The following is a 22802-nucleotide window of genomic DNA, read 5'->3' as shown; positions in this document are numbered from 1 at the left end:
TACCAACCCCACTTTGGCCTTGTATAAGGTCCTTGGAAATTTATTACTGACTAGAAATTCTACATTGGATACAATTCTACAGATGCAAATGAAAAAAATGCTTTTTTGCAGGGAAAACAAACCATCACAACCACCTTTTTAAAAACTTAGTTTTAAAACTCTCAACAGTTACTACTTACAGTTAACAAACATTTACTGAGGCAAAAAATGTTAAGTGCCAGGCACTGTTCGGAATTCTAGGAAAGATAAATAGACCATGATCCCTACCTTAGAGTTGCTCACAGTTATACACATGTTGTTAGAATATAGAGTAATTAAGGATCTGGTGCTTTTCCAGCTAGGAAAGATAGAAGATTTCTGTTGCATCAGGTATTACGTGCTGTTGTCTTCTGGATAATTTCTCATTTAATTTTGGATACTTAGGTTGACTTTAATGGGATATGGTATATTTCCTTAATAGTAGTATATGTGGTATATATCTTTTAACATGTTTTATTTTATTTAATTTTTTTATTTAAATTCAATTTGCCAACATATAGTACAACACCCAGTGCTCATCCTTAACATGTTTTAGTTAAAGGAAACTAGGGCATTCATGCAAGCAGGTCAACACCTGTTGGTATGTTGATGACCTCATATATTATATATATTGATGACTATAAATACCTATTCAAATCAGGTGTTCCTAAGGAGCTCAAGTAAAGACTGCTATCTATAGAATTCTTTCAAATGTCTTCCCTACTATTTTCAATTGAGTCAGTATTCCTTTTGATGTTTTCAGATTTTACTTTCCCGTATTAATAACTATACTATCCCAGAAGAAGAAATTGGGTCATTCTTATTTCACGCTATTAATAAGGTAAGTCACCTACTTTAGACATCTGAAATTTAAATGCTTAGTAATTGTAATAAAAAGTTAAAATGCATGCATTAAAAATCCTCGTTAGAACTAGTACCATAGGGATCCCCGGGTGGTGCAGCGGTTTGGCGCCTGCCTTTGGCCCAGGGCGCGATCCTGGAGACCCGGGATCGAATCCCACGTCGGGCTTCTGGTGCATGGAGCCTGCTTCTCCCTCTGCCTGTGTCTCTGCCTCTCTCTCTCTCTCTCTCTCTCTCTCTCTCTCTCTCTCTCTCTCTCTCTCGTGTGTGACTATCATAAATAAATAAAAATTTAAAAAAAAAGAACTAGTACCATATTCTTGTATTAATTAGAGGTATTTTGGGTTTTTCAGCCGAATGCCCCCGTCTGGCTGATACTCAATGAAGCTGGACTCTACTGGAGAGCAGTAGGAAACAGCACTTTTGCTATTGCTTGTCTTCAGAGGGCTTTGAATTTGGCTCCACTTCAATACCAAGACATTCCTCTTGTGAACTTGGCCAACCTTCTGATTCACTATGGCCTCCATCTTGATGCCACTAAGCTACTACTTCAAGCTTTGGCCATTAATAGCTCTGAGGTGAGGTTTTATGTTTCTTTGTAGTTCCATGTACTATGTGGGGTAACTCTAATTCAGGATACAATTTTATTTTTCTGGGGAAGGCATAAAAAAAGAACTCATGAAAAAATCTCATATTTTTATCAGAGTAGAGTTTAGGTATTTTGAGATGGCATAAAACAGATTTTGTTTTGTCTTATTTTTGAGGTGTTTATTTTTTTATATTGATTTATTTTGTGCAAATGTAGAATCATGCTGATCATATTTTTCTTTCTATCTTCCCTTTTTTACTCCTGGGTATGTCTTAGGCATATTTAATTTCTTTCTTTAAAATTTTAATTCCACTGTAGTTAACATACAGTGTTATATTAGTTGCAGGTGTACAACTATAGTTGTATAGTATAGTATAGTGTCTCAGCACTTCCATACATCACCCAGGTACTCATCACAACAAGTGCACTCCTTAATCCCCATCTGCTGTTTCACCCATCCCTCTGACCACCTCCTCATCTGGTAACCATCAGTTTGTTCTCTATAGCTAAGAGTCTGTTCCGTGGCTTCTCTCTCTTTTTTTCCTTTGCTTGTTTTGTTTCTTAAATTCCACGTATGAGTAAAATCGTATGGTATTTGTCTTTCTCTAACTTATTTCACTTAACATTATGCTCTCTAACACCATCCATGTCATTGCAAATGGCCAGGTTTCATTCTTTTTGATGGCTGAATAATATTTCACTGAATATAAATACATCTTTTTTATCTATTCATCTATTGATGGGCACTTGGGCTCTTTCCATAACTGTTGTCGATAGTGCTGCTGAAAACATCAGAGTGCATGTGTCCCTTTGAATCCATGTATTTGTAGCCTCTGGATACATACCTAGTAGTACAGTTGCTGGTTCATAGGGTAGTTCTATTTTTAACCTTTTTGAGCACTTCCATACTGTTCTCCAGAATGGCTGCACCAGTTTGCTTTCCCACCAACAGTGTAAGAAGGTTCCCCTTACTTCACATACTCGCCAAACATCTGTTGTTTCCTGTGTTGTTGATTTTAGCCATTCTAAGGGATGTGAGGTGGCATCTCATTGTGGTTTTGGTTTGTGTTTCCCTAGTGATGAGTGATGTTGACCATCTTTTTATGTGTCTGTTGGCCATCTGGATGTCTTATTTGGAAAAATATATGTTCATGTCTTCTGCCCATTCTGTAATTGGGTTGTTTTTTGGGTATTGAGTTTTTTATCACTTCTTTATATATTTTGGATACTAATGCTTTTCGGATATGTCATCTGCAAATACCTTCTGCTATTCCATAGATTGACTTTTAGTGTTGTTGATTGTTTCCTTCACTGTGCAGAAGCTTTTTATTTTGATATAGTCACAGTAGTTTATTTTTGCTTTTATTCCCATTGCTGCAGGAGACTTATCCATAAAAATGTTGCTCTGGCTGTTGACAGAGAAATTATTACCTGTGTTCTCTTCTGGGAGTTTTATGTTTTCAGGTCTCATATTTAGGTCTATAATCCATTTTGAGTTTATTTTTGTGTGTGATGTAAGAAAGTGGTCCGGTTTTATTATTTGCTGACTAGTTTTCATAACACCATTTGTTGAAGAGACTGTCTTTTTTTTCTGTTAGATATTCTGCCCTGCTTTGTTGAAGATTAACTGACCATATAATTACAGGTTAATTTCTGGATTTCTATTATGTTTTATTTATCTATATATCTGTTTTTGTGTCAGTACCATTCTGTTTTGATTACTACAGTTTTGTAACATAACTTGGTGTCTGGAATTGTGACACCTCCAGCTTTGTTTTTTTTTTCAAAATTGCTTTGGCCATTCAGGGTCTTTTGTAGTTCCATGTTAATATTAGGATTTTTTTGGTTCTAGTTTTGCAGAAAATGCTGTTGGTATTTTGATAGAGACTGTATTCAATGTGTAGATTGCTTTGGATAATATAGACATTTTAACAGTATTTGTTTTTCTAGTTCATGAATATGGAATGTCTTTCCATTTGTTTGTGTTCTCTTCACGTTCTTTCATCAATGTTTTATAGTTTTCAGAGCATAGGTCTTTCACCTCTTTGGTGACTTATTCCTAGGTATCTTACTATTTTTGGTACAGTTGTAAATGGGATTGTCTTTTCAATTTCTCTTTCTGCTGCATCATTATTAGTACGTACAAATGCAACAGATTTCTGCACATTGATTTTGTATCCTAGGACTTTACTGAATTCATTTAACAGTTCTAGTAATGTTCTAGGTGGAGTCTTTAGGCTTTTCTATATATGATATCAAGTCATCTCTAAATAGTTTTACTTCTTCCTTAGTGATTTAGATTCCTTTTATTTCTTTTTGTTGTTGTCTAATTGCTGAGGCTAAGACTTTTAGTACTGTGTTGAATTAAAGTGGTGAGAGTAGACATCCTTGTCTTGTTCCTGATATTAGGGGAAAACTCAGTTTCTCCCCATTGAGAAAGATGTTTGCTCTGAGTTTTTCATATGTGGCTCTTATTATGTTCAGGTTGTGTTCCCTCTAGACCTGCTTTGTTGAGGACTTTTATTATGAATGGATGTCTTGCTTTATTAAATGCTTTTTCTGTGTCTATTGAAATGATCATACAGTTTTTATCCTTTCACTGATGTGATGTATCACACTGACTGGCTTGCGAATATTGAACCCCTTTGTATCTTAGGAATAAATCACACTTGATTGTGGGAAAGAATTTTTTTCATTTGTTGTTGGATTCACTTTTGTTGAGGATTCTTGCATGTATGTTCATCAGAAATATTAGCCTGTAGTTCTCTTTCTTGTGTCATTTCTTTATTTTAAATGAGTGAAATTGATAATTATGTGGTTAATTTATTTTTAGGAACTTATGTTTAGATAGGAATGGCATAGCTGCTAAAATATACTGCCACTTTTTTGTGTCAGTCTGAAACATCTGGTTCTTTCTTTATCCTACTCATCACAGTATGCCTGCTGCTTAATATTACACTGTTTTACAACTTTAATTTATAGATATCTTTACAATCAAGCCAGAACACAGTTTAAAGGTTGCATTGATAAGAATAGATAGTTGAATTAATGTTCGTGCCCCAAACCTCCCACATGCAGCCGGTGGAGTTAATCACTGCTGTGTAGTTAATTACTCTAGTTCACAGTTCCTAAGGTACAACTTCTTTTTTCAAAATTTAAAATCTCTGAAATAAGGATGCATGTTACAACTGATGACATCTTAGGTTTGATGAAATACAGTTATAATAAATATACAATTAAATTGCTCTTATACCTGGTGTTTACATGTTTATAAGTTTTATGTCCAAAGAAACTTTAGAAGAAGTTTGCATGAGTGGTTGAGGTTTATTTGTGATATCTCAAAACTAATTTTTTAAGTATGAGAAGAAAATATTGCCTGTTAAGAGTTTCCCTTGAAATACACAAATTCACTAGATTTTAAGCCAAAGTTTACAGTTGCTATACTGTACAGCAGGCTCGGTGCCAAAGAAGTATATGAGATATTTATCAAATGTTTGCTGTGTGCCAGGTGCAGGTACAGTGGTAACAGATGCTATATATGGGATGTGATGATTGGGCACCCAAAGGGAAGGCTCAACACAGCTGTGTTCCCCCGATACTTGTTTCATTTTCCACTGCCACCAGCCAAGACACTGAGGCAATATTCTTCTGAAGAATAAAGAGCTCCTTTAGAGATGAGTTGCCTTTCTGTATTTGAAAATTACACTAAAATTTTAGTTGTTAAATACTGTGGTACTACAGTAATAATAAAAAGATAAATCAGTGGATCAGAATAGATACCACAAAAATACACCTTAATCAGCACCCCACTTCCAACTCTCAATATTTGGAAATAATTCCTGTCAGTTTTTCTTCTATTCAGATCTTTCATAGTGTTGCAACACTATTGCACTGGTGATCTTTAAAACTTCACCATATAAAAAAGTTGTACCGCATAGTTTTTATTAGCCATCAATAATGGCTGCTTATGAATTTACGTATCACAGCTTATTCCTCTGCTGTTGGATGTTTAGGTTGCTGATAATGCTTAGCTATTATCAGTAATGGTTTTCTGCATAAGGCTTTTTCTGAATTCCAGGTGATTTTCTTAGGAAAGATTGCTAGCAGTAGAATTATTAAGTCAGTAAGAAAATAAATATTTTGATGGCTTTGACACAAAATGCCAGACGTCTACCAAAAGATTTAGGACCATATATGTTGCCATCATCAAGGTTGGAAAGTATTCATTTCATGTGTAGCTTCACCAGAATTGGGCAATTGAATTAACTGCTAATTTTTATTATCATTGTTTATTAGAGCCAGGCACCATACTGATCACCTTACATGTGATAACTCACGTAACCCTCCCAACAACCCTGTGAGATAGGATTTACCCATTTGATAGATAAAGAAACAGTAAAGAGATTTACCAAAAGTCTCAGAGCTTGGATTTATTTGAACTCCAGGAGATTGGCCACAGAGCTCACATTCTTTGGCCATGTCCTAGTGCCTCTGACTTAACACTTGCAAAGCAAGTTTACTTTTAAAAAATTCACTTCTGTGTTGTAACATAAATTTTTGATTACAGCATGAGGTTTAAACCTATAACACCTGGGATCAAGAGTCGTATGCTCCACCAAATGAGCCAGCCAGGCATCCCTTTAATTGTATTTTTAAATTAAAAGTTTGTGTATGCATTTTGCTTGTTTTGTTAGAATTTAGGTTTTTTTTTAACTTTTAAAATTTGATACAAACTATTTATACAGAGACTTTAACTCTATCATACATTAAAAATAATTTCTTTTTGTCTTTTAAAAATAAAAATACCCTTAAATTTGCCCATCATTTCTCTTTGGTTTTTATTGTTAAGTTTAAGGTATCCTTACAAGAAATTTGAGAACAATTAATTCTATTTTGTTTTTGCTGTCTGCCACTTCTCTTTTTTAAGATTTTTATTCATTTATTTGAGAAGAGTGAGTGAGAGAGAGCACAAGTTGGGGAGGAGGGAAGAGGAGCAGAGGGAAAAGGAGAAGCAGACTCCACTGAGCAGGGAGCCAGACACAGGGCTCAGTCCCAGGACCCTGAGATCGTGACCTGAGCTCAAGGCAGGTGCTCAACCGACTGAGCCATCCAGGCACCCCTCTACTACTTGTCTTTAGATAGTTGACTCAAATGGACTAAAATATTTTCCTGTGTTGTCTTCTAGATGATTTGTAGTTTTAACTTTTACATTTAGGTTTGTGATCCATTTCAAGTTAATATCTTTTGTAATGTGAAGTGGGGATCAAAGTTCATATCACATAAATACCCAGTTGTTCCAGCACATCTTGAAAGCCCTAGCATTTCCCTCTTGAATTACCTGTCAGCTTTGCTCTGAACTGCACACTGCTTTATCCAGCAGCTTACTTGACCATCTCCATGTGGATGTCTAAAACACACTTTAAAACTAAAGGCCAAAACTAAACTTATACTGTTCCAGTCTTCTCAGTCTTTCCCATTTCAGGAAACAGTAAAGCTAGTAGCTCAGGATGAAAACTTGAGCTTTCTCCTTCTCCTTCTCCCAGAGTAAATTCAGTCTATTAACTAACCTTGCTGATATTTTCAAAATACACCTAGAATTGTACTATTTATCATCATCTCCACTGCTGTCTGATCCAATACACCATTATCTTTTCTCTGAGTTATTTCATTAGCCCCCTGCCTAACTTCTCTACTTTTGGCTTTGTCCCCCTGTAGTCTATTAGTAATACAGCAGTCAGTAAGATCCTCCTAAAAAGTCACATGTTGTCATTTGTTCAAATCTCCGCAATGGCACTCCACATAATTCATAGTAAAAGACAAGAATTTATATTAGTGTAGAAGGTCCCGCTCGACCTTCTTACTTTTCTGACCTCATCCCCATGAAATCACTCCTTTGCTCATTCTGTTCTAGCCTTGCTTACCTCTGCAGTTCCTTGGACATACTAGGCATGTTCCCACTTCAGCCCCTTGGCACTTTCTGTTCTCTCTGTTTGGAATACTTTACTCCACCAAGATTCTTCATAATTTGCTTCATCTCCTTAAAATCCTTTAAAATTCTAACTTTTCAGTAAGTCTTTTGCTTCCTAATCTACTTTAAATGGTACTGCGTTCCCCACTCTGGTCTCTTAACATCTCTTCCCTGCTATGCTCTTCTCCATCACATTCTTCTCATACTTGTGTGATACCCCCATGGTTTTGTGACCTTTGACTAAAACATCCACAAAGGCAGGGACTCTCTTATTTTCTGCTGTATCCCCAGTCCCTAAAACATTGGTAAACACTCAGTAGTTATTTTCTGGATGAACTGATGAGAATTCACTTTTTTCCCAAATATACTAACTAGCTTTATCTCAAGATATTTGCACAGCCATCATTCTGGCCATAGTAATAAACACTTTATTTCCTTTAGTAAAAATATAAAGACACTTTGAAATCTAAGTATGGGCTTTAATTTTGCATCTGGGAATAAGCCACTAAGTAAAATTTTAAATGTAATCTTAGAGCTGCTTAGATTGTGCCTCTGTAATCTGGAATGTTTTGTGCATCGTTGCCTTTTATTCTCTTACTGATATCTCTGATAAATAAGAGTACATACATCTGTCAAAAGATAGTTGCAAGAATGTTCGTAGTAGCTTTGTTCAAAATAGTCCAAAACTGGAAACAGTCCAAATGCTTATCAATAGGAGAATGGATAAACAAAACTGTGTATTCACCTGATAGAAGTAACCCATCATTAAAAAAAAAAAAAAAAACCTGACACACAAAAAACATTCAGTTTCTTAAACATTAGATACTGTATTGAGTGAAAGAATCTGCAAGAGGGTACAGATTATATATCCATGGAAAGGAACATGCTGTTTGATTCTATTTATATGAATTTTAAGAACAGGTGGAGCTAATGTATGATGATAGAACATCACTACAGTGGTCACATCTGGGATTGGGGTTGGGTTGCCCAAGGGAATCTTTTGGGGTATTAGAAACATTCTAAATGTTTCATATCTTGAGATGAGTGGTGGTTACAGGGATATATACACATGTAAAAATTCTTTGAACTGTACACTTAAGACTAGTGTATATTATACACTATATGTATATGTATCTTAGTAAAAAGGTAAAAATAATTGTTATAGTGTAGAATTGGCTGATATAAATAAAATGGACAGTCAGCCATTAACTATTATGGGATAACCTAAAAGAAACCAAAAGACATATACTTTAAAAGCTTTAAAAAAAAAAAAAAAAAAAAAAAAAAAGCTTTATAACTTTCAGAAAACATTAATTCACTAACATTTTTCTGATTTTTTTTTTCAGCCCCTGACATTTTTAAGCCTAGGAAATGCTTACCTTGCTCTGAAGAATATCAGTGGGGCACTTGAAGCCTTTAGACAGGCTTTGAAATTAACCACCAAATGCCCAGAATGTGAAAACAGCCTCAAGTTGATACGCTGTATGCAGTTTTATCCTTTCCTATACAACATCACCTCTTCTGTTTGCAGTGGTAAGCAACTGGTAAATGTTGGCAAAATGACGAGCTTAACCAGGGGTCATGTTCTGATCAGCAGAACACAGAAAATGATTTTTTCCATTTTCCCTAGGGATTTTACATAATTAGTATAATTCTAGATGTATGGGAGGAAATTAATTCATTACTTACCATATAGATGCCTTAGGATATTGTGCTTAACTCTCTCCCAGAAGCCTAGTTGAGAAAGGCTAACTAAAGTAGATTCAACTGAGATTGATAGACTGTGACTTTTTTTTTCTGCTCCTCAAAATCTGTGGTGTTTCTTGATGACCAATATTAATGATAAAGGATATATTTTATATCCATAAAGACAATCTACAGTAAGATTTGAAGCAGATTTTCTCTCCTCCTTCACTGAAATACACCCCTTTGCCTTTCATTGAAAGTGATCCAGATCCTGACTGCACCTTTCAAGTAGCCCCTGACATTAAGTGGTCTCTTCTTGCATTCTTCCACTTTGTCCCACAGCCACCATGGTATATGCATGTGCGTAGGTGTGTCCATCTGGGTCAAAAAATTTTTTTGAGTTAGTATCTGAACTATTGTAAATTCATCAGTTAGAACTCCTTAAATGTTCCATTATATTTAGTTATTTACTTAACTTCCACTCTATAAGAATAAAAAAAGTTTGATGTGAATTATGAAAGGTAAGGCTTACATAAATGGGGATCCTCAGAACCTTGCAGTGATAGAACACATAGCAGGTGCTTTGTTAATGTTCCAATAAGATTGTAATATTCAAGCAGAGCACCATCAGTCCATCTCCTTCATTTAAGGGAAAAAAAAATCCCTCAAACTGGTTTTCCAGATTCACTGTACAAGACTGCCTTAGGATTTTAATGAAATGACAAGCAGTGCTTATATTTTTAAGTATCAGAGCATGATTTCTTTAATGAAGACACCAAAAGTCTAGCAGCAACATAACTCTGTAGCTCGGTTGTGGATGGGTACTGAACATAATCTAAACTAGAGTTCTTGCATGAATGCTGAAGGCCTAAGACAGTGTGTTAGCAGTGCAGGAGTCCTACACGTTCATGTTTGAGCCCTAGCTCTGCCATTACTGTATTTCTAATCCCAGTCTGACTTGTGTCATCTATAAAATGAAAGGGAAAATCTGTCCCATAGACCTGTTGGTAGGATTAAGTAAAATCCGTATCACATGATAGGTGTTAGGTAAAAGTAAGCCATTAGAAATTCATAATAGATACAAAATACTTCAGCCTTAAAGGAGCGAGTTATGAATCTTTTATCTTCTCACATAATTTCAGAAAATATGTAATGGTCTTTTAAATTCCTTAGATGATGTAACAACAGCCTTGTAAGCAGAATTTCACTTTTTTTGATGAGCTGCTTTTATTAATAGAGTCCCTTATATTTTTTACATGCTGTCATCTCCCTTGCCTCTCTTGATTTCTTTATTACTGAAAAGAAAAATTGTGTATATATAGTGATCCTTTTCTAAAAAGCCTTTTCTGTAGTAATATTTTACATGCTTTTTTTAATATTTTACATGCTATATAGATATAGATATAGTGATCCTTTTCTAAAAAGCCTTTTCTGTAGAAATATTTTACATGCTTTTGCTTAGGATTTCATTTTATGTCACTCATGTCAAGAGAGAAAATTCAGTTGTCTTGAGCTTTTTCCCCAGATAATAATTTCAATTAGCTCAGGAACCTAATAACCTGAAACAAATCTATGAAGTTGTAGTATTGTAGTTTTGGTTGTCCAGGTATCCCACAGTTATTACTATTATTAGATCCAGTACAATAAAAGAAAATAATTTGACTAGGGAAAAAGGAATACTTTTTTTTAGTTGTTTCAGCAAAAGCTCATTAATATTTTTTTTTAATTTAGCCCTTTTACGTTTCAATTAATTACCTTAGAAGATAATCTACCGTCTGCTAACACCTCAGTAAACACTGGTACCCCCTGATGGATAGAAATGTATGCGATAGCATTTTCTAAGTTTACGGTTTCATTGATAATACTGAGTTCATTTCAATATTGATTTTTTCTTTGACAGTGTTTTTGCATTACTTTTTTCCACCAGAATCCTGTGCATTCACAGTTGCTTTGCCAAGTTCCAGCCTTGAAAAGCTGCAACTTCAAAGCAACAAGTATCTCCACAGAAACCATGAACAAATTATATTTGAAAATGTAAACAGTTTCATGTCCTCTAGCTATCTCTGAGCTTTACTAAATGGTTGATGAAAAAAAGAGGAAAACCTCTGAATAATGACCATTTCTATATCCTCAGATGATTGTCTACCTTTTGCTTTTTCATTTTTGCAATATTGAAATAAGCTTCATAAAGTTAACTTACTTGTGTGACACATTATCTGTCTGAAGTTTTTATTATGACAGTATAAAGTTTTCAAGATATTAACAAGGCTTATGATTCTTTTTCCATATAGTAATCAAGGAATTCATTTGATTTGTATTAAAGACGAATTTCAGCTGCCCTTACTCCCTTCCAACCTAAGTCACTCTCTTGTGAAAGTTTGTTTGAAAAGCTACCAGTTTAAAAGCTTTTCAGATAAGCTTTTCTTCAAGATCAAAAATAACTAATTACTCATAGAAAGGCTTTCTTAAATAATTTTTCTGACAGCTATTGTTAATCCTCAACAAATTGTTTTCTTTAAAGATCCATGTTACTGGGATCCCTGGGTGGCACAGCTGTTTGGCGCCTGCCTTTGGCCCAGGGCGCGATCCTGGAGACCTGGGATCGAATCCCACATCAGGCTCCCGGTGCATGGAGCCTGCTTCTCCCTCTGCCTGTGTCTCTGCCTCTCTCTCTCTCTCTCTCTGTCTCTCTCTCTGTGTGACTATCATAAATAAATAAAAAATAAAAATAAAAAATAAAAAAAAGATCCATGTTAGTAATTATTTTTATAGCAGCTATAATATAGTATAATCTCTTGAGTAGTATGAACTTTTTTTTTTTTAAGATTTTATTCATTTATTCATAGAGATGCAGAGAGAGAGAGAGGCAGAGATACAGGCAGAGGGAGAAGCAGGCTCCATGCAGGGAGCCTGACGTGGGACTCCATCCAGGGTCTCCAGGATCACACCCTGGGCTGCAGGCGGCGCTAAACTGCTGCACCACTGGGGCTGCCCGAGTAGTATGAACTTAATGATAAAATTGTAGGCAGTGTGTTTAACACGAGCAAGTATTTTATTGCTTTTCATAAGTGATCCTGGAATTTTTCACATATATTTTCAGTTTAAGTTTCTTGGAATGTCTGCACGGGTCATGTATTCTATTACCTTTCAATACTGATTCATTCAGCTTAAAAATACAGAATCTTATAAAATGTTTCCACTTATAAAGACTTTTAGCAAAACGTGTCAATGCATAATTACATATCTGACAGTTTTTCCAAAATTTTATTAATCTGGAAATCATTTTACTGACTGCCATGTGTTGAGGTGTGTTATGTTCTTATATAGCATGTCCTTGACATCATCTCTTTCTCTCTCCTTTGAATAGCATTTAAGAAATTCTTCTGTTTTATAGGTAGTTTTATGTCACTACCCCAATTTCAAAGAGGCTGGGGAGGAAAACTTAATAGATTGATTTTTAAATTGTCTCCTGCTGAGTTGACTATTAAAAGAGAAGCCAGCACTTTCAGTTTTGATTAAACATTTTTCTTGGCAGTTATGAAATACATGCTGTTTTACCACATTTCTTGGTTTGTTATTTTACAATTTGATTTAACTTCAATAGAACTGAATGTGCCACTTTATTAACAAACTCATTCTTCAATAACAACATACTTGGCTCTTTTTAAAGTAATATGAAATCTGTTAAATAAGTTCCAGTGCTTTTGAGTATGTGTAAGTTCTTTTCAGTGCCCAGCACTAAAAATAGGACTTTTCTTTTTAATTGGAAAAAAATAAAGGTGTCACAAAGAATGAAACTTCATGAAGTAACGATGATGATCTTCTCTAAGGGCCAAAAATGGAAAATAAGTTTTAATAACAATATAAGCAAAATGATTAAATATTGAATCTGTAGAGAAGTCCAGAAATACATGTAATGGATTTTCCAAGCATTTATTACTCCAGAATTTTTTTTTAATTTTTATTTATTTATGATAGTCACAGAGAGAGAAAGAGAGAGAGGCAGAGACACAGGCAGAGGGAGAAGCAGGCTCCATGTACCAGGAGCCCGATGTGGGATTCAATCCCAGGTCTCCAGGATCGCGCCCTGGGCCAAAGGCAGGCGCCAAACCGCTGCGCCACCCAGGGATCCCTCCAGAATATTTTCTAAATACTTTTCCTTCGGCCTCATTAATTTGCAAATCAAAAAGTTATATCTAACAAAGACCTTTTTTACTATTTAGGCAGTCTAGGTTATTTTATTATTATTATGTCTCTGTATGCATGATTTTACTTTTATTTTTTAGTATTTTTCATCCAGTAGTATGTTTTTTTTTTGTTATAAAACATAAGACCAATGGTAGGTCATATTTATTAGATTTCATTTACATGAGATGCTTACAGGTATGCTACTGGCAATGGCATTGATATTTGCTGAGTATAATTAAGCATCTAATCCACAATTTCCCTGGTCTTTTCATAATTCACTAGGACACATACCCACTTAAAAATATTGACCCAGATCTGTAGAAATGATGGATGAATGTTTTACAGTAGAACTCAGACTTTAATCCAGTATGCTTAGACTTAGAATTTTATGCAGGTTTTTCTATAATATTTATATGAAAACTTTCACCACTAGAGAAAAAAAAAAATAAAAGAATTTCCAAATCATGTATGTGAGCTTTAATATCTGTTGCAGTGTATAGAAGGATTGTCCTGTGTGGTCATTGCAGTATTTCTGTATGGTAGTATCTATTTACCTAGATCTTATCTCCTTTTATAATTTGTTTCATTATCTATGGTTTTAGTCTGTTCTTGAACCTAAATATCTATAGATTTAGAACTTGTAGCTTAAAGCAATTTTATCTGGAGTTTAGATATTGAAGAAAAAGAAACCTTGCATTTTGCTGCCCTCCTGTGGACTATCCAGCATATGCTACCTGCAATTAGGGACCTTTGCTTTATGACATTCTTCATAAAAATTAATGAAGGTGTCTGCTTTAAAAAACAAGATATAATCTTAAAGATCCAATTTTTATAGCATTTTTAATATGCTACTAGTTGACATCACTCCATGTATTTCTGTATGAAGAATTAAAACTTTGATTAATTTACTACAGATTTCAAAATCCTAAAATGCAAGCATATTCTGGAACCAAGGCAAATGTAACGTATGTAATTTGTTTAGGTTTTTATATTTCTTTACTAAAAAGGGCTTTAATTATTTGGTTCACAGATAATCTTTTGACAAGTATCAATGTGGTAGGGAGGAACAAGAAAAGGTCCCTTTTTATGAATCTAGAAACAAAGATTCTGAGTTACTCAAGTGTTACTCAGTGGTAGAGCTGAGACTAAAATCTGAATCCTTTGCCTTCCAAGGCCAGTGTGGTTCTTGCGCATAATTCTGTTACTCCCAACAAGTCATAACCTATGCCACTGCTATGCCTGAAATAATTTGGTACTTGTAGATTCTTGAGATATTTTTATAAAAGTGGTATAATCACTGTACTTTTTACGTCATCACTCAAAACAGATAGATACATCCTTGTATAAAACATGAACCTGAACTAGATTATGGGGGCAGTCATAATCCTAAAAGCTCACCTGAAACAGTCCCTTTCAGTTTGGCAAGTTGCCTTCTGAATTTTGTGTCATTAGATTGCCCTATAGCCTTGGATTGTACACAGATCTGGTGGCTGTATTTGCATTTTCATTTTTTCATTTAAGAAAAAATGAATTTGGATGGTAGATATAACCTTCTAAAGCAAGAGGATGTTTTCTTTTAGCCTAGAGGAAACTTGAGTGTGGCTTAGTTGTTCATTCATTTATTACTTCTTGTGTGCCAGGCACTATTCTAGGAACTAGAAGCAAACAGAAAAAAACCCTCCAGGTCTTAGGGAGCTTCATTCTAGTGGAGAGAAACAGAGAGCAGATGATAAATATAATAAAGAAATTATTTAATATGTTAGAAGATAGTGCTAAGGGGAAAGCAGAGCAGGAGGCCAAGTGAGATTCAAAGTGGACTGTTCAAAAAGGCCCCACTGAGAAAGTGACATTTGAGCAAAGACTTGAAGGAGGTGAGGGTTTAGGCCATGCAGACATACAGCATAAGAGCATTGCAGGCAGAGAGTAGTTGTTGCAAAAGCTTTTGCAAGGAACAGCAAGAAAGCCTGTATGGTTGTAGTGGACTTGTGAGAGTTCTGAAAGCAGAGATGAATGGGAGGAGGAGAGAACCATATGTTTTCTGCCTTGCAGACCATTCTAATAATTTGGGCTTTTATTCTAAGATAAAGATATATGATTTGAAAGGTTTAGGGCAGAGAAGAAAAACGATCTGATACACATATTAGCAGGTTTCCTCTAGCTGCTATATTGAAAATAGATAGTGATGGGGTAAGGGCAAAAGCAGGAAGACCAGTTAAGATGCTGTTGCAAAAACAGGGGGGAAAGATAGTATTGCCTTGGACCAGCCAAGTGAAAGTGGAGGTGAGAAGCTACCATTGTATTTGGGATGCATTTTTGAAAATAGAACCAACAAGACACTACCAGAGGAAACGTGGGAAATGGAGGAAAGAGAAGTCATGGGTGACTCCTAAATTTGGGACCTGAGCAACTGTTGCTATTTAATAAGATTTGTAATCACCATTGATGCTGTTTAAAGAGATAGTAAAATCTGAGGAAGGAGCAGGTTTAGGGAGAAAAACAAGTTTGGTTTTATAAGTGTTAAGTTTACATTGCTTATTAAATGTCTAAGTGCAGGTATTAGGGAGGCAATTAGATATATGAGTGTCATGATGGTCACGGAAGAGCCCCAGGCTACAGATGAAAATCTATGAGCCATGGGCCTATGGGTGGTGTTTTAAATCATGAGCTTGGATGAAGTTACCTCTGTGGTTAATATAAAAAGGAAAGTAGGTCAACACTGAATTACCAGGGCATTCCAGGCAACATTAAGAGGCTGAGAAGAGAAAGCTAGACAGTGGTAATATCAGGCAAGTATCTTGTCCCAGAAATGAAGAAGGTGTTTTGAGAAGTGATCGATTATATCACTATTGTTGTACCACACAGTTGCTTCCTAAGAGGTTGAGTTGGTTGAGGACAGAGAATAAGCCATTGGATTTAGGAAGATGGAGGTTGTTGGCAGTCTTCTAAAAGTTTGTATGAAATGGGTTGTGAAGGAGGTGAGGAGGTGGAGAGGGCCAGCAACTCTTCCAAGAAGTTTTGCTATAGTGAGAAGCAGAAAAAAGGGATGGAAGTTAAAGAGGGATGTGGGATTAAAGATAAATTTGGTTTTGGTTTTGTTCTAAAAACAGAAATTTTGCAGAATGTTTGCATTGGACTGATCCGTAAAGGGGGAGAAATTAAGACTCAAAAACAGAGAGAAGCCAACTGTAGAAGCAGAGTTCTTGAGTAGATTGGGAGGTGGGATCCAAGGCACAAATGTAGGGTAGGGATTGTCTTTAGGTAGGAGCAGGGGCAATATATAGGTATAGGTGTGGACTTTTGATTACTTCTCAGTGAAACAAGAGGCCAGTAGTCAGATCAGAGTGAAGAGAGGCAGAGGGTGTTGTGGATAATGTTGGCAGTGGGCTCAGAATGGGAGTTGACCAGAGAAGTGCTAACTTTGGTAACTGCATAAATGTCAGTGTCATTAATTAAAAGAGAAAATACGGAAAAGAAAGCATTTATACATTGACGTAAGGCTAGATAGACATGTTCATTTAGAGATGGCTCTGCTCCCTCAGAATGTGCAAGGTGAGAGGAAAAGGCCAAGAATGGAATCCTAGAAAATACAGCATTTAAGGAGCAGAGCTAGTGAAGGAGTAGAGGGGTATTGGGAAAGCCAAGGGGCAGCTAGGTCCTGAAGGTCAGAAGAACAGAGTTTGAGAAGGAAGAAGAAATTGATAGTCTGTCCCATGTCAGTTCCCCAAGTGTCATACAGATATCACGAGAATGCACCAGCTTTCAGGTGGGACTTAGGTTAACATTTTTAAATAATTTTAATATTTATGGATTTTTTTTTAAGATTTTATTTATTAGAGACACAGAGAAAGGCAGAGACAGAGGCATAGAGAGAAGCAGGCTCCGTGCAGGGAACCCAACATAGGACTCGATCCTGGGACTTGTAGATCACGCCCTGAGCTGAAGGCAGATGCTCAACCGCCAAGCCACCCAGGCGTCCCAATATTTATGGTTTATTCTGATGGGCATTAGGAAAAATACATAACTAGCACATCAAACCTCTGGTTTATGAAAAATGCTACTGATTTCGCCTTTTAACACAATATAAGATTAAACAGAGAGTCCCTCTAAAGAGAAACATTATGTAAACAATGTGCTGGTACCTACAGAAAAATCAGCAGATGAATAGTGTGGAAGGCTCTGGGTTTAACAGTTTAGAAAGTCATTGGTGACTTCATTTTATCAGAAGTATTTTTTGTAAATGGGGAGATAGCTACACTAAAACAACAAGAATAAAGCTTAGGATAATAGAAGTGTTAAAATGAGCTCTTACTTTTAGAGCTTTGGCACAGTTTCTAAACTATACCTCATGTTTCAGCCTGTCAGTCAGTGACTAAAATAACTTTAAAGCAAGTAGATAATGATACCAACAAACATTCTTTAGAAACACATTAATAATAGGTTGCAAATAAGGAAGATTTTTAAAAATTCACCTGTTAGAAATATTGAAAATAACTATTTTTGGAATAAAATAGAAAATTTTGCCAGGTGAGTGAAGCAAGAGGGCACCCATCGGGAGGGTATTCCAAGCCTCAGCATGGAGTGTACACAAAGCAAGTGATTTTATTCTCAGTGGCCTGTGGGAACTGAATCACTGCAGTCTTGTCTGATGTTCCAGGAGGACCGAGACCGAGGGTAGCAACGGAGCTGTCACTATAGACACTTCAGTAACACTTCTTGACGTCAGAGAGGATGGGATGGCGCTGGAGGTTGTTACTCCGTTATGGAATACTTTTTTATTCATTGATCTAAAAATAAATGTATAATATCTCTGAATTACAGAGCTTAACACTTGAGGTGTGCAAATGGTCTCTACTAGTATTAGGGTTACTATCTTGAGTCTCCAAAAGGAAGTCAGTTCTATTTTCGGGTACTAAATTAAGTTTAGAGCACAGTTCTGCTTCCTTTCTGCTCTGTGCATAGTGTGAGGATACCCACTGATGACGTCATTAATCATATTTTATGATCACTTATCTACAGATGGGGTTGGAAGTTATATTTAAACATCTTTCTTTTAAAAAAAAAAGGGGGGGGGAGCAGCCCCGATGGTGCAGCAGTTTGACGCCGCCTGCAGCCTGGGGTGTGATCCTGGAGACCCGGGATCGAGTCCCACGTCGGGCTCGCTGCATGGAGCCTGCTTCTCCCTCTGCCTGTGTCTCTGCCTCTCTCTCTCTCTCTGTGTGTCTATGAATAAATAAATAAAATCTTAAAAAAAAAAAACCGTTGTTTAAAAAAAAAGTTAAAAAAAATAAACATCTTTCTTTGTATGTAGGCTCCATTCTACATCAGGAGCTTACTGTGATTTCCTGCGCCCATGCCACTATGGATAAAGTGATTATACACCTACAAGAACATACAAAGGATGAGCAAGATGGGGTCTGTTTTATCGAGCCCTTATTTAGTGTTGAACAAGACTTTTTTTTTTTTTTAAGATTTTATTTATTCATGAGAGAGAGAGGCAGAGACACAGACAGAGGGAGAAGCAGGCTCCATGCAGGGAGCCCGATGCGGGACTCGATCCCAGGACCCCGGGGTCACGTCCTGGGTCGAAGGCAGGCGCTAAACCGCTGAGCCCCCCAGGGATTCCCCAAACAAGACATTTTTAATATGGTCTGTCACTGCAGCTGTACATCAGTCTCCTGATAGGAAGTTCATAGTCCTAAGTTCGGCATACTTCATTGGTTGCTGTCTTTCTTTTTAAATCTTCAACTTCCATTCATCGTTGCTCATGTTTTTAGAGAGATTTTGCCGAATCATACAGCAAAACGTTTGCATGACCTTCCCCATTCAAAAAGATTATTCTAAATGCAGATATCTCTCTCTCTCTCTCTCTCTCTTCCTCTCCCTCTCTCCCTCCCCCCCCCCCCCCATCCATTCTGCATTGGTAGAATGGGCGCTTTTTTTTTTAAGTGATTTGTGCCTCAGTAAGTTCTTATGTGTTCTGTGAGCTAACTACTTGAAATGAATTCCCAGTTTTGAAATTTTTGTTTCACACAATGAGCACTAAATCTTTAAACCCCTTTACAAATGTAATCACTGAATAATGTCTACTCTGTTTCATGGCCCAATGGAAATAAAGCAGTTGAACCTGATAATCACTAGAAAAAAACATTAGTTTGTTTTGAAATACATGTGACTGAGGATACCTGGCATCTGTATGTGTACTGTGGAATGCTTTGGTTTTTTCCTCTTTTTTTCTTCCAGTGTTGTTATTACTAGGAGTCAAATGTACTTGATACTAACATACTGGGCTCTTTCACCAAGAGAATTTCAGTAATCTCTTACTTTTTCTTAACCACCAAGATTTATGTAGTTATGATCTTGAAAACGCAAGAGAAATTTAAATCAAAATTTCATGGCTGTTTAAGAGATCACAGCTTTGGATTTGTCTTCTCATTCAGTTACTTTTTATAACAACAAGCCTAAATTTGCCACTTAAAATTTGCCAAACTCAAAGCGATCTAAATCTCTTTAGCTATCAGGCATTGATTAATAACCCAGTCAGATCATATATCCAAAGTGATTATTATAAAAAAATAACGAGCATATCAAACTTCAGGAAAAAGAGCTGGAAATCAGTAGCAGTTGATAGTGTACCAGGTGTTGATCAAACGTTCCTATTCCTACTGCACCTATAATAACCTAGCTATGTTTCCCTTGTCCATGTGAAATATAGCTAGGGAAAAACCTAACATGAACAAAAAAATGAAACTAATTCACTACCTCTCTCACTGCTTAAAAAGCATAAATGTTAAGAATTGGGAAACAGTAAGGTCTTAGAAACCATGTTATTACATGCAAAGTGGCCGCCAAGGTGAATGCCTCCAGGTGACTTTCATTTGGTAACATAAAAGGAAAAAGTGTGAACCACCATTTATTTCTCTATGCTTTCTACTTGATTTAGTGCACTGGCTGTCTATACTTAGAGTTAGCCATGCTCTATTCAGGGGGCTTGTCTTAATCACATCCACACGAAGTGGTATCTGTAGTCAGGCAACTAGGGAACTTTGTTTCTGGAGTTCACAAGGCCCTACTTAAAATGCTCTGTGGTAGAGGAACTGAAGTGGCCTTTTTAAAAAAAAATAACCTTGGTTTAAATGTCCTACTCACTACCCAAACCAATGAAAATGACAATTGCTAACATTCTTTGTTTTCACATATGAGGTTCAAGTCCTTCTTGATTCTGGAATAACTAGGGTCTTGAGTTCTCATTGAAAGACATCAGTATAATTCACTTACCCTGAGGAATAAAAAAAAGACCAAGTAGCTTTGAGATTTTATTAGCCTCGACCTAACCAGTACCCTTGCAATAGGAAAAACGCCAAGCTGATATGCCCAACAAGTAAGTGCTTCTGCCGGTAGGTCCCTTCCCCACTATGCATGTCTTTGTGACCCCATTTGTAGTTTGAGGAAGAGGACCAGAGTTAAGATCGATCGGTTTTCTTGCTAGATTCCTTTCCTTGACGTCATCAGGTGACCATTCACTTGGAGTAAGAGAAAGGGGAGGCAAATGATAAACCCCAAAGGTTGTGGGGACCTAGGTAATTTAAGCCCCTCCCCCTACCACCTGTTTGTAGGTTTATTCTAAGTATTAAAAACTGAGTGAAACCAATTCAAGTGTGTGTGGTTGACTCAAATAGATGTGCTGAATTTAAGCTCAGTGACCACATGAAACTTTAATATCATTCTGCCTCTGGCAAAGTCCGTGGAAATCGTAACAACATAATATGCGAGGATGATAGTGTGGATGGCCTGTTTTCTTTACTACCCTCATCCCGCTTTCCTCAATCCATGAGTTTCCTCATGTTTTCTACAGCTTCTTCTCCTCACCCTCCATCTTGCCCTTCCCCTCCACAAAAACCCTAATCTTACCCATCCTTCAAGGCCCACTTTTGCCTTGCCCGATCCCTTGATTATAAGTAATCCATAACTAATCATTCTACCTGCCCTCCTTCAGTTCCTGTGTCTTCCATTACAGTCATCTGTATAGGAGAGGCAGCTCTCCTACAAGGCCTCTCGAGCTCAATGAGAGCAGGGACCAGCCCTTTTTTCATTTTCATACTCGGGCCCACCATGCAGTCTGCACCCCCACCCCTCATTGTTCAGCACATAGAATGTACTTAAATGGCAGGTTAGCTGGTGCTGTTTCAAGTTTGAACTACTAAGGAGACCTAGTAATAAAGAGCAATTTGTATCCACCCACTGTTTACCCAGAATGCTTTACACCAAACCCCCACTCAATGTACGTATTTAGATATAGATCCTCTTTAAAGGTCTGCAGCTCCCATAGCATAGGAGGGAGAAGACAAAAGGAATTACATTGTCTCTTGTCCACTAGAAGCTGACATGTCTTATAGCCTGCCTTCCCTCACTCCCTGTAAGCACTCTATTTAACGAAAGTCACAAATGTCCTTGTTGACCCTCGTGGAAAAACTGTCATTTATGGGTAAATCAGTAAGTTAGAGAAAACCTGTTGGGTTTATTTCCCCCCTGCACAGTTGCTTGAAACAAATTTGCCTTGGCTTAACTAAACCAGAGATTTCAATTTAATATTGTGACTACCACAGTGACGACGACAACGACTGCTACTACTGCTACTACTAGCAGCTGTGGCAGTTAACTTGCTTTCTTCTTCAGTATACCTTCTGCATGAGAAAATCTTTCACAGTAAACTTGTGAAGGTTCAGTTCCCTTATTTAGAGATCCAATCTGATATTTCACATTTCTAGAGGAAACAGTATCTGCCAAGAGTTTAGATTCATTCACTGGAGTCATTTCCTCCGCAGACCACAGGTTATGGTGTCTGTGCCTCAGCTGGCCCTGACTTTGCCCTCTCTGCCACAGTCACTTAAGAAAGAGAAGGCCACGTGGGAAGACAGTGAGGCCAAGTTTACACCCTGTTCTCCTTTTCTCCTCTAAAGGGAGGCTGGGGTATAGGTCTGCAGAAGCCGGTGCAGCTCTGAATGTGGACTTCCATATGTGGGCTGAGTGGTCTTCACGATAGCGTTCAGCTCTGTAATACGTAGTAAAAGGAAAACAGACACACACACTGACTTGTATCTGAGGTCACAGACTTTTCTTAGTTTTTTTAAACTTGCTTCTGACTCCTTCACCTCACCAGGAGGGAAAGCCTGTGCAATTCTGAAGGTGCTGATTTCAGATCTTTAATATGGTCTGTTTTCTTTCTGGCATTGCACTTTTAAGGTCAACCAGTACATAACCATTACTTTAAACCTCCTGCAACGAATTTCATTTGGCAGTAATTGCCGAATGAGAACAAGTCTAAGGAGCCAGTACTTCTGTTGAAGTGATTTCTCTTGTCTTTGCTGAGTAGAGGGCAGCACAGGGCAGAGAAGGTGAGGCAGCCTCAGTGCTGCCTCGGGCACAGTCATCAGCAAGCTAGGTCTCAGCCAGACCCAGGGAGCTCTGGGTGCCCCTCTTCAAGGTGCTTTCACT

The 22802-nt window shown here is 37.0% G+C and overlaps 1 protein-coding gene across 3 annotated transcripts in view; it reads left to right on the top strand.

The window, feature by feature from the left end:
- TTC17 (tetratricopeptide repeat domain 17) overlaps positions 1-22802 on the top strand; it is a 116558-nt gene that overhangs the window by 42983 nt on the left and 50773 nt on the right. For all 3 annotated transcript variants that reach the window (XM_038562984.1, XM_038562983.1, XM_038562985.1), the window contains exons 14-16: positions 782-859; positions 1233-1457; positions 8783-8969. In XM_038562984.1, coding sequence (XP_038418912.1) covers positions 782-859; positions 1233-1457; positions 8783-8969 — 490 coding nt within the window. The remainder of the gene's footprint in view (positions 1-781; positions 860-1232; positions 1458-8782; positions 8970-22802) is intronic.

The sequence above is a fragment of the Canis lupus genome, chromosome 18, assembly GCF_011100685.1.
Source record: "Canis lupus familiaris isolate Mischka breed German Shepherd chromosome 18, alternate assembly UU_Cfam_GSD_1.0, whole genome shotgun sequence".
NCBI classification, from domain to species: Eukaryota; Metazoa; Chordata; class Mammalia; order Carnivora; family Canidae; genus Canis; species Canis lupus.
This window is presented reverse-complemented; position numbering and strand designations above follow the sequence as displayed.